This window comes from Mirounga angustirostris, unplaced genomic scaffold (assembly GCF_029215605.1).
Source record: "Mirounga angustirostris isolate CCGP_5_RB_7025 unplaced genomic scaffold, mMirAng1.0.hap1 SCAF_13, whole genome shotgun sequence".
Classification (NCBI taxonomy): Eukaryota; Metazoa; Chordata; class Mammalia; order Carnivora; family Phocidae; genus Mirounga; species Mirounga angustirostris.
The window spans coordinates 13,313,117-13,325,177 of record NW_026991721.1 but is presented as its reverse complement, the minus strand read 5'-3'; the positions used below and the strand labels follow the sequence as shown (position 1 = coordinate 13,325,177).

At 36.0% G+C, this 12,061-nt stretch overlaps 1 protein-coding gene across 1 annotated transcript; it reads left to right on the top strand.

Moving 5' to 3' along the window:
* The first annotated feature begins 209 nt into the window (after positions 1–209).
* LOC123856415 (olfactory receptor 1165-like) lies at positions 210–1,160 on the top strand. Its single transcript, XM_045892618.1, has one exon. It carries the CDS (start codon positions 210–212, stop codon positions 1,158–1,160), a length of 951 nt encoding a protein of 316 aa, XP_045748574.1.
* Positions 1,161–12,061: the final 10,901 nt, after the last annotated feature.

Sequence of the window (12,061 nt, the reverse complement as noted above, 5' to 3'; positions counted from 1 at the left end):
AAGGATACAGCTAATTGCACATGATAAAAAAGTCAGTAAATTGTCAAGTAAGACTCCAAAGTGAAGCAGAACACTCATGAGTACCCGCCGACTGCATTACCTTCACTGGCTTACACTGACCTGTCCTGATTTCCTTTTACTCTTCTTCTCAAATTCTGCTGCTCAATTCTCTTTTCTTCTCCTTTATTTATTTTTTAACTTCAAGAGCCATGTCACTGGGTGACGGAAATCAGAGCTCTGTGACCACATTCATCCTCCTGGGTTTCTCGGAATACCCACACCTCCAGACACCGCTCTTCCTGATGTTCTTGACCATCTACACAGTCACTCTGGTGGGGAACCTGGGCATAATTGTGGTCATAAAGATCAATCCCAAACTCCACACGCCCATGTACTTTTTCCTCAGCCATCTATCCTTTTTGGATATTTGTTATTCCAGTGTCTTTACACCTAAACTGATAGAAATCTTGGTCATGGAAGACAGAACTATCTCCTTCAAAGGATGCATGGTGCAGTTTTTCTTTGTTTGTGCATTTGTGATTACAGAAATGTTCATGTTAGCAGTTATGGCCTATGACCGGTTTGTGGCTATTTGTAACCCTCTGCTCTACACAGTTGCTATGTCTCAGAAACTCTGTGCCCTCTTGGTAGCTGGAACCTATGCTTGGGGTGGAATATGTTCCTTGACACTCACATATTCTCTTTTGGAACTATCCTACTGTGGTTCCAACATTATAAATCACTTTGGCTGTGAGTATTCTGCCATCCTCTCTTTATCCTGTTCTGACCCCTACTTCAGTCAGATGACGTGTTTGGCCATTTCTACATTCAATGAGGCTTGTAGCCTGCTGATTATCCTGGCCTCCTATATATTCATAGTTGTCACCATTGTCAAGATGCCTTCTACTGGTGGACTCCAGAAAGCCTTCTCCACCTGTGCCTCCCACCTGACTGCCATCACCATTTTCCACGGGATCATCCTTCTTCTCTACTGTGTGCCCAACTCCAAAAGCTCGTGGCTCCTGGTCAAAGTGGCTACTGTGTTTTTTACTGTCATGATCCCCATGTTGAACCCCCTTATTTACAGCTTGAGGAACAAAGATGTGAAAGACACGGCCAGGAAGTTAATCCATACCAATCTGCTTTCTCACTCAATGTAATTTTGATTTTTACATACATGCACACACACACACCCAAATACTTTTTATACATTGCATTGATTTTGTGTATTTATTAATTATTTATTCTGGGATAAGTTTATAATTTATTTATTTTATTAATTTTTTCTTCAAATAATTGGAAAAAATTTATTCAGAAAATTAGTTAATTTATATACATCTGTGATTATTAAGTCTCACTGTACTTTAAGAAATCACTTGCAGGGATGCTGGAGTGGCTCAGTTGGGTAAGCGTCTGCCTTCGGCTCAGGTCATGATCCCAGGGTCCTGGGATCGAGTTCTGCATCAGGCTCCTTGCTCGGTGGGGTGCCTGCTTCTCCCTTAGCCTCTGGCACTGCCGTTCCCCCTGCTCGTGTTCTCTTTCTCTCTCTGACAAATAAATAAGTAAAATCTAAAAAAAAAAAAGAAAGAAAGAAAGAAAGAAAGAAAGAAGGAAAGAAAGAAAGAAAGAAAGAAAGAAAGAAAGAAAGAAAGAAAGAAAGAAAGAAAGAAAGAAAAATCATTTGCAGGTTAAAAGAAAAGAAAGAAAGAAAATTCTGCTCAAGTTCCACTCCCAGAGTGTAGTATGCTAAATAATGGTCCTCTAAGGAATTCCTCAACCCAACTCCCAGAATCTGTAAATATGTTGTCCTTCCATGTTCCCTTTCTTCCCTTTCTCCTTATTCTTCCCTTCCTCTCTTTCAAATCATGAAATATGACAAACATATAGAGAAGTAATTTTGACTAATTTCCCTGTGCACTACCTTTTCCAAGAAAGTAAAGACAAAACATTATCAGCACTTTTCAAAATACCCATGAGCACTTTCTAATCACTGTCTCTCCAGCACCACTAGGAGCAAACTCCATTGTGGAGTTTGTGGTGTTCAGAACTCTTTCTGTTTAGCTACAACTCCTAAGAACTGGTTATGAGAGCATAAATGCTAACCTTGCCTCCTTTTGAAATTCATGTAAGTGAAATCTTAGAGTATATATTCCATTTTATCAGACTTCTTTGGCTCAACATTTGTTTTATTTATTTTTTTTTAAAGATTTTATTTATTTATTTTGAGAGAGAGAGAATGAGAGAGAACACATGAGAGGGGATAGGGTCAGAGGGCAAAGCAGACTCCATGCCGAGCAGGGAGCCCGATGCGGGACTCGATCCAGGGACTCCAGGATCATGACCTGAGCCGAAGGCAGTCGCTTAACCAACTGAGCCACCCAGGCACCTCTCAACATTTGTTTTAAATGGATGTTGAAGTTATTAGCTGTAACAGTAGTTCATTTTCATTGGTGAAGAATGTTCCATAAAATAAATATGCTGTAGTTGGTTTATTTATACTATTAATGAACTTCTGGTCATTTCCTTTCTTGGCCTTTATGAAAATGCTGCTAGAACATTTTGCACAGACATCTCCTGCCCTGCACATAAGCAAGCACTCACTCTGTGGGATGTGTCTTATGTCTGAAAGTTCTGGATCACAGGGAGCTGGTTTCTTCTCTTTTATCAGATGCCATCAAACCATATTCCAAAGTTGATGTATTAATTTAAATTTCCCCTATATTGTGTGTGATTTCTAATTACTGCCCATTCTTGCCAACATTTAATATCATCACACTAAATATGTTAATATCTTCAACGTTAGTAGGTGAGTAGTGGTATCTCACTTAGGTTATGTTTTAAATTCCTCTTAGTATCAATGTGGTTAAATTTCTTCTTTTTTTTTTTTTTAAGATTTATTTATTTATTTATTTGAGAGAGAGAGTAGGAGGAGCGGAGGAGGGAGAGAATCTTCGAGCAAACTCTCCACTGAGTGCAGAGCTGACACAGGGCTCATTCTCAAGACCCATAAGATCATGACCTGAGCAGAAATCAAGAGTCCAATGCTTTAAGGAGGGCATGTGTGGTGATGAGCACTGGGTGTTACACGCAACTAATGAATCGTTGAACACTACATCAAAAACTAATGATGTAATGTATGGTGATTAACATAATAATAAAAAATCAGAAAAAAAAACCCCTAATGATGTACTATATGCTGGCTAATTGAACATAAAAAAAAAAGAGTCCAACCCTTAACTGACTGAGTCACCCAGGCACACCTTGAATTTCTTTTAATATGGTTATTAGTAGTCCTTTGGCTCTTTTTCCTTTGTGAGATGCCTATTTAGATTTTTGCCCACTTTTCTATTAGGTTGTTTGTCTTTTGTCATAAACATGTAGTTCATTTTACATTTTAAATAAAAGCCCTTTGTTTGATAAAAGTACCATGACTATTTTCTCCTAGACCTTGGCTGTCTATCCATTCTCTCCATGATGTATTTAGATGCACAGATTTCCTAATGTTTACTAAAGCAGGGTTTATCAGATTTCCTTTACAGTGATGTGCTTCTAATGTCCTATTCAGGATATATTTATATCCCCTAAATGAACAAAAATATTCCCATTTTTATGTGCTAAGTTGTCCCAGATTTCATACATTATTATGTCTTTGATATTATATTCTATTTTCTCTTGGATTCTAGATTTTGTTTTATTCCTTTTACACTGATTTTTAAATTTATTCTAAGATCAACCGAATTAAATTTTGGTGTGATATGAAAATTGGTTGATTTTATATTTTAACCTATGGATGTATATTTTACCAGTAATATTTATTGCAAAATCACTCCATTAGCACTGGCCTATAGTGCCAGGTTTTTCATACAGTAAATGTTGCTATATGGATAGCATACAAACTTTCTATATGCTTCTCTCTGTTTCATAGTCAGAACTATACATAACTAATAAGAGATGGTATCCTGTAAAGCCACTCCTGAAAAGTTATTCTTTCTTACAGAATAATTGAGATATCTTTTGATCCTTATCTTTCCAAACAAATTTTAGAATCATTCTTGTTTGCCTTTAATATAGAATTATAGCAAAAGTATAGATCTATTTAGAAAGAAATGACACATTTGCATCCTTAAGTCCTCCAAATCATGAGCATGCTATATCTTTCTGTTTGTTTAGATTTACTTCAAGTTTTGCAATAGACATTATACCACCTTGTTTTTTGTAAAGTTCTTGCATATATTTTGTGAAATTAATCCCTGAGTGTGTGATCTTTTTCATACTATTTTAAATTTTATTTGTAAGATGTGTGTTATTTTTAAATCAGAATCTAATTTATAGTTATATTGATTTTATTTTGGGACACTCCACTAAAATATTCTCTGATTAAATATATTCCAATTTTGCTGTTTCCAATATTATTCCTTTTAATTGCTTTTGTTTGTTTGTTTTGTCTAACTACCTAAGAACTTCAGTGCAATTTTGAATAAACATAGTAAAAGTAGGTATCATTGATTTCTTCACCTCACAAGGAAAACATTTAATATTTTATATTTAAAATGGTGTTTTCTAGGGCCACGTGGGTGGCTCGGTCAGTTAAGCATCTGCCTTTGGCTCAGGTCATGATCCTGGGGACCTGGGATGGAGTCCTGCATCAGGTTCCCTGCTCAGCAGGGAGTCTACTTCTTCCTTTCCCTCTGCCCCACTTCCCCTCTCTTGCACTTTCTCTCTCAAATACATAAATAAATAAATAAAATCTTAAAAAAATAAATAGAATTGTGTTTTCTATAGGTTTTTTGTACATTCCTCCTTTTTCCAGATTAACAAAGTTATCTGCTTTATTTGTCTGTGTTTTTGTGATGTTTTGGTTTTTGGAGAGTAGATATGGAATTTTGTTAAGCTGTTTTTTCTTCATCTGAGTTCCTTTAATATTTTCATATAGCAACTTATATTTTTTGGATTTTCCAATGTTAAATCAAGTGTTTTTGGTCCTGAGAACATGAATTTAAATATTATATGATAAATTATTCTTTCTATTAGTTGATTAGTTTGTGTCCATAATTTCACATTGCTGGTGAGTGTAGAAATTGGCAGAATTACTTTAGAGAGCAATTTGGTAATAGCTATCCTAAGAAAATATACATAGCAATACTGACAATTTTTCCTAGAGATGCTTTAAAAAACAAAGGAAAGAGATATACAATTGGATATTTTTGAAGTATTATTTATAATAGCAAAAGACTAAAGAATCTGAAATACCCATTAATATGTGTTTGGCTTATAAATTATTTTTTTAAAAAGAACATACCATGTAGCCATTAAAAATGTTAAGTCATTTTTATATATACTCATATTGACAAAGTAAAGTGTTCCAGAAAAATTGAGCAAGAACCACACAGTAGTTTTAATTTAACATCATTTATGTAAGGAGTGCATATGCATATCTCTGTATATATGAACATATAAATGTATTATTATTTCTTGATGATTCAAAACAAACAAATAAACAAAAATAGGTGGCAGGCGGAAAACCTGATGGGATGACAGGCAGAAGGAAGGGAGGGAGATTTCTTTTTAAGCTATCTTCGGAATCACATTAAGTAAATGTATTAACTAATGAAAGATCATTACAATTGATTTATCATAAGTGGTTTTAGTATAGAAATTGATGATTAAAAAATGTTGGCATCATCTCTCAATTTTAGAATCAACAAGGTATCTGCTTCTACCTTTCTCTTTTTTGTAGATTGATTAGTACAGATATAAATACACATTATACAGATAGTAGATATAAATGTATATTAATATAATTGTGTTTTGAGTATTTCAATATTTACATATTTAATCTATGTATTTCAGATTGTAAATATATTACAAGTATCAGTATATGACTTTGAGAGCCAGATTATATTGAACTTGTAAAAAAATGAACTAAAATTTCATTGAGATTCATCGTTACTCTTTTATTCCATAACTTTAGAAGAAGTGTTATTGCCTTCTCTGAATGGTAATATGATGTATCACTTTTGCTTCAATAGTTATTTTAACCATTTCTGGCAATGTTCATATTTTACACTCTTAGCTTGTTTCATGAAATTATAAACTTTTGATCTGTTTTCAGGTTCTGGTTATTTTGTTGCTTATAATTAGGTTAGACTTTCAGAAATTTTCCATTGTGCTATATTGTGTGAAGAGTTACAGGGGTTTCAAATACTACAGAGAGTTGATGGTCTGGGGACTGGTCCAATTCCTACTTCTAATTAGCAACACAGGCTTGGAGTACTTACAACAATTCCCAGATTGTTAATCTCCAGAATGCAATTATCTTTATTAAAATCACATTCTATGACAAGGTAGACACTAGAATCTCATGCTAATTCCATTTTTATTTCAAGAAACAATTGAAATAATATGTATAGTATTGCTTTGCAAGTTGTAATTGTAGTTTGCAAATATAAATGGCTTAAACTATACTATGAGATAGTTATTTTCTTCTTTTCATTTCACAAATGTTGAATATATAACTAAGACAGACACTAACGAAATAAAATACAGTGGGGGTTGACAATGGTTAGGGAGATACACAAGGAAAGCAATCAAATTAAAACACAACCTTAAGATAATTGCTATAATGAAATACTTCCGTAGTCTGTTGTGATTTTGTAGTATCTCTTTACATGAAGGGCTGGAATTTGAATCCTGATTCTTCTTTTAAAAAAAAAAAAGATTTTTTTTTTAATTTATTCATTCGATACGAAGAGATACAGAGAGAGCGAGAACATGAGCAAGGGCAGAAGCAGACCGAGGGGGAGAAGCAGGCCCCCCGCTGAGCAGGGAGCCCGATGTGGGGCTGGATCCCAGGACCCCGGGATCATGACCTGAGCCGAAGGCAGACGCTTAACCGGCTGAGCCACCCAGGTGCCCCAAATCCTGATTCTTCTACATACCAATTTTGTGACCTAGAAAATTCGATTTTTTATGGTTAGTTTACTTCTTTGTTAAACATATTCATTATTAGAGGGGTGCCTGGGTGGCTCAGTCGTTAGGCGTCTGGTGTGCTGATGCAACACTTGCAATATATGAAGCATTAAATGAAAACCACTATCACAAAGAAATTTCCCCTTTTCATTCCAGCAATATTTTCCACATTCTTGGTATACCTGCAGACATGACTCTCAAAAATCAAAATTTCATGATCTACTGTGTTCACTATTACTTTATACATACTATTCTTAGCTCCTATAAGATTTTGAGATGTTGAGGACAATCTCAGATTTTATAATATTCCTCTTAAATTTTCCGTGTGACTATGTTATGCTAGGCACATGGTGGATATCCTCAAGGTAAAAATCAGGATGATACCCTAGGGAAAGGGGAAGAAATCAAAGTTCAACAATGTGAGCTTGCAGAAAGATGGTCTCCGGAGATACCATGGCATTTAGACTAACGAAGAGTGTTCCCTGTCTCAAAGGTTGTAGGACTTCCATGTCCCCCTTATTAATGAAAGATTACACAGAAGAGATCAGCCAACCTGAGACCAACTCACCTGAAGATCCTGTTCCTGTTATTAACAGTACCCAAGGATGTTTCCACTCAGAATTCAAACATCAAAAATATTAAAAAGTTGGTAAATATTGCAGGAGTAGACAATAATTTTAATTAATGTGACAGGAATATATTTCTTTCTTAGAATCTAGAAAAACTCAGAGAAAGGTGAGAGGGAGGGAGGGAAGATGGGAGAGAGGGAGACAGAGAATCTGACTCCTAGGAACAAAATGTAGGGTTTATGTAAGCCTCCATGACCTCAGGAACTTAGACATTAGAGAATTTGTACTGAACTATTTCTTTTTTACATCAAAAAACTCAGCAATTAGATTGAATGCTAGCTTGTGTGGCATTTTACAAGACTGTAATTTCTTCTTCTTCTTTTCTTTTTTTTTTTTTTGCTTGTACTCGTTCTATTGGGTATTTGCATTTACTTTACAATTCTTCCACTAACACTCATGGGCTGATTCCTATAACAGGAGTATTTATCTTTCTTTTTTAAAATTTTATTATTTTATGTTAATCACCATACATGACATCATTAGTTTTTGATGTAGTGTTCCATGATTTGTTGTTTGCATATAACACCCAGTGCTCCATTCAGTACGTGCCCTCTTTAATACCCATCACCAGGCTAACCCATCCTCCCACCCCCCTCCCCTCTAAAACTCTCAGGTTGTTTCTCAGAGTCCATAGTCTCTCGTGGTTCGTCTCCCCCTCCGATTCCAACCCCCTTCATTCTTCCCTTCCTGCTAACTTCTCTCTCTTTTTTTCTTTTTTTAACATACAATGTATTATTTGTTTCAGAGGTACAGGTCTGTGATTCAACAGTCCTACACAATTCACAGAGCTCACAATAGCACATACCCTATGCAGTGTCTATCCCCCAGCCACCCCATCCCTCCCACCCCCCACCACTCCAGCAACCCTCAGTTTGTTTCCTGAGATTAAGAATTCCTCATATCAGTGAGATCATATGATACATGTTTTTCTCTGATTGACTTATTTCACTCAGCATAATACCCTCCAGTTCCATCCATGTTGTTGCAAATGGCAAGATTTCATTCCTTTTGATGGCTGCATAATATTCCATTGTGTATATATATATATATATATATATATATATATATATATATATATAGCACAACTTCTTTATCCACTCATCTGTCGATGGACATCTTGGCTCTTTCCATGGTTTGGCTATTGTGGATATTGCTGTTATAAACATCAGGGTGCATGTACCCCTTCAGATCACTACATTTGTATCTTTGGGGTAAATACCCAGTAGTGCAATTGCTGGGTCGTAGGGTAGCTCTATTTTCAACTTTTTGAGGAAATTCCATATTGTTTTCCAGAGTGGCTGCACCAGCTTGCATTCCCACCAACAGTGTAGGAGGGTTCCCCTTTCTCCACATCCCCGCCATCATCTGTCATTTCCTGATTTGTTAATTTTAGCCATTCTGACAGGTGTGAGGTGGTATCTCACTGAGGTTTTGATTTGTATTTCCCTGATGCCGAGTGATGTTGAGCACTTTTTCATGTGTCTGTTGGCCATTTGGATGTCTTCTTTGGAAAAATGTCTGTTCATGTCTTCTGCCCATTTCTTGACTGGATTATTTGTTCTTTGGGTGTTGAGTTTGGTAAGTTCTTTACAGATTTATCCCTGGGCTGCAAGGTTGGTTCAACATCCACAATTCAATCAGTGTGATACAATACATTAATAAAAGAAAGAACAAGAACCATATGATCCTCTCAATAGATGCAGAAAAAGCATTTCACAAAGTATAGCATCCTTTCTTAATCCAAACTCTTCACAGTGTAGGGATAGAGGGTACATACCTCAAATGTCATAAAAGCCATCTATGAAAAACCTACAGCGAATATCATTCTCAATGGGGAAAAACTGAGAAGTTTCCCCCTAAGGTCAGGAACACGGCAGGGATGTCCACTCTCACCACTGTTATTCAACATAGTATTAGAAGTCCTAGCCACAGCAATCAGACAACAAAAAGAAATAAAAGGCATCCGAATCGGATTTGAAAAATCAAATAAAGCACAATAAATGAGCATGTGTTGTGGATTATCAGCCAGGAATATTGGCGTTAAAGAAGGTTGGATGCTGGGGAATGGCTAGGGTTGGGCTTCAGGTAAAACCGAGCAGAGACACTGAGATTTGGTACATTAGTGAATGGAAAGAACTCCCGAGTTTTCAGAGCTAACGACTGTCCTAATAGCCACAGTAATCAAGGCAAGAAGAATTTGTTGTTCTCCCAGTGCAAGCTAACAGTGCTACAGGGAAGCGGGCTGTGCGTGGCTGCTATGGTCCACCTGAGTAATGATTGCAGTTTGCTAAGATTCCATACGTGCCAACCTGAGATTCGATAGGGAAGACAGAAAGAAGCAGATAATAATGAGAAGGCAAAGGGGGAAACAGAGAGAATTTACTGAAGGACAGTAATTGGCAAGATAAGATGAACAGAGTCAAGAGGAGATTGGGGAAAGAAAAGTGGGCTTCCCTGTGCTTCCCCAAATGGTACCCACATGTCTATTGCTGCCCACTTTGGCCCTTGATCTGTATATATATATATATATATATATATATATATATATATATATATATATATATATATATATATATATATATATTTTAAAGATTTTATTTATTTATTTGAGAGAGAGAGTGAGAGAGAGAAAGAGCACAAGAGGGGGGAGCGGGAGAGGGAGAAGCAGACTCCCTGCTGAGCAGGGAGCCCGATGTGGGACTCGATCCCGGGACTCCAGGATCATGACCTGAGCCGAAGGCAGTCGCTTAACCAACTGAGCCACCCAGGTGCCCTGTTTTTTATATATTTTTAATAATCTAAGGGTTTAAAATAATATTAATTAGTCAGAGCACTAATAATTTTTTTTACAAGGGTGAGAGTGCATAAACCCACATCTCCTGGAGTCCACAATTTTTAGACTCTGTGCTAAGTACATGAACATCATTTCCTAATTTAATACTTGGACACCAATGCAATATGTATCATCCTGTCATTATTACCGACAAAACTGAGGCTCAGAAAATTTGAGTCATTCACCAAAGATCACATAGTAAATGACAAAGCCTGAAATTGAATTGAAATCTAGGTTTCAAGCACATGCTTCTTTCATTAGCTCTTTGTCACTTTCCCACCCATTCCTTTTCTGTATGTAGAAAATTCATTTTCATGAGTACCAACAAATAGAAGTTAGCTATGAAGGAAATAATAGTTTCTCTTTACCTTGATCTGGGCAGAAAAATCTAAAACGGTGTCTTTGTTTATGATACGCATGCCAATAGCCTTTTTTTTTTTTAATCTAAACATTTCAAATATGTGCCTGTTACTGGTTAATCTATTTTTTTAATTATTGTTAAATGATTAAGATACTTCTGTGGTTATAAACTGCTTGTGAATACAAGATGCTTTGCTTTCTCAAAATAACAGGTACAAATAAAGATTATATGACTCACAACAAGATAATCACATATGTAGCTTTAATGGAAACCGATGTCCCCACTAGAAATTTTCAGGGTGATTGTGTAACCATAGGTGTTTATTGCCATAGTCTCTAGTTTGAGAGGCTTGAGCAAAACACATTTTAAGTCATTCTCCAATTCAGATATTCTATGAGTATTTAATATCATGTATGCTTAGTAAAGTTACCAGATAAAAAGCTAATAGAAAGTTAAAACATATAATTACGGAATCTAGGTGAGTATGCTGAAAGCATCCGTGACACTAAGTGAGAAAATACTTAAGTAGGAAAGGAAACACAGGAGTGAGGGAACAGCATGACCCAAAGGCAACTTTATATATTTTAGCAAGTTGTTACATTGTTTTTGGAACACTGAGGGGATTATTGTAGCATTTGGATGGAATCAGTGGAAAGCTTGAGGATATGCAGCCAGGGCTATGTTCTGTCAACATTCACATAGTGTGTGCGTGCGTGTGTGTGTGTGTGTGTGTGTGTGAAAACTTCAAAATTCCTGTGGTGACTTCTAAAGGCTGTCTTTCTTATGAGTTTCAGTTTGAACATCCTAACTCGAGAGGTATTATTGCCCCTAATGTTTTACTTCTGATCCTTCCATTATAAATCTGAGTGCTAAAATTATCTTCATTGTTATGTTAGTGCTCTGAAAAAGCACAGATCTTCAGAATGATGGAACTGATATATGTTTTCTACAACAATATACAGTAGTTTTCTATCTGTCCCTAAACTTAATTTGTGTTCTGTCACTCAGGATCAACTTCCAAACCCAGCTCATCACTAATAAGCTGTGTAACCTCAAACAAGTTCCTTAACTTATACATGCCTCCCCATCCTTAAGTAAAATATGAGGCTACTTATTTTATAATTCACAGTGTTATTTGAAGATCTGAATCTATATATTTTAAAGTTTTAGCACAATGCCTGCCACATGGTAAATGTCATAGAAATGTGCTATCATTATTATCATCGTTATTATTTTTATTTTATTTCAGGTTTTTCTCCAACTGCGATC

What these genes read in the sequence shown, in the direction of transcription:
- LOC123856415 (XM_045892618.1), top strand. Translation starts at nt 210, where the DNA reads ATGTCACTGGGTGACGGAAATCAGAGCTCTGTGACCACATTCATCCTC.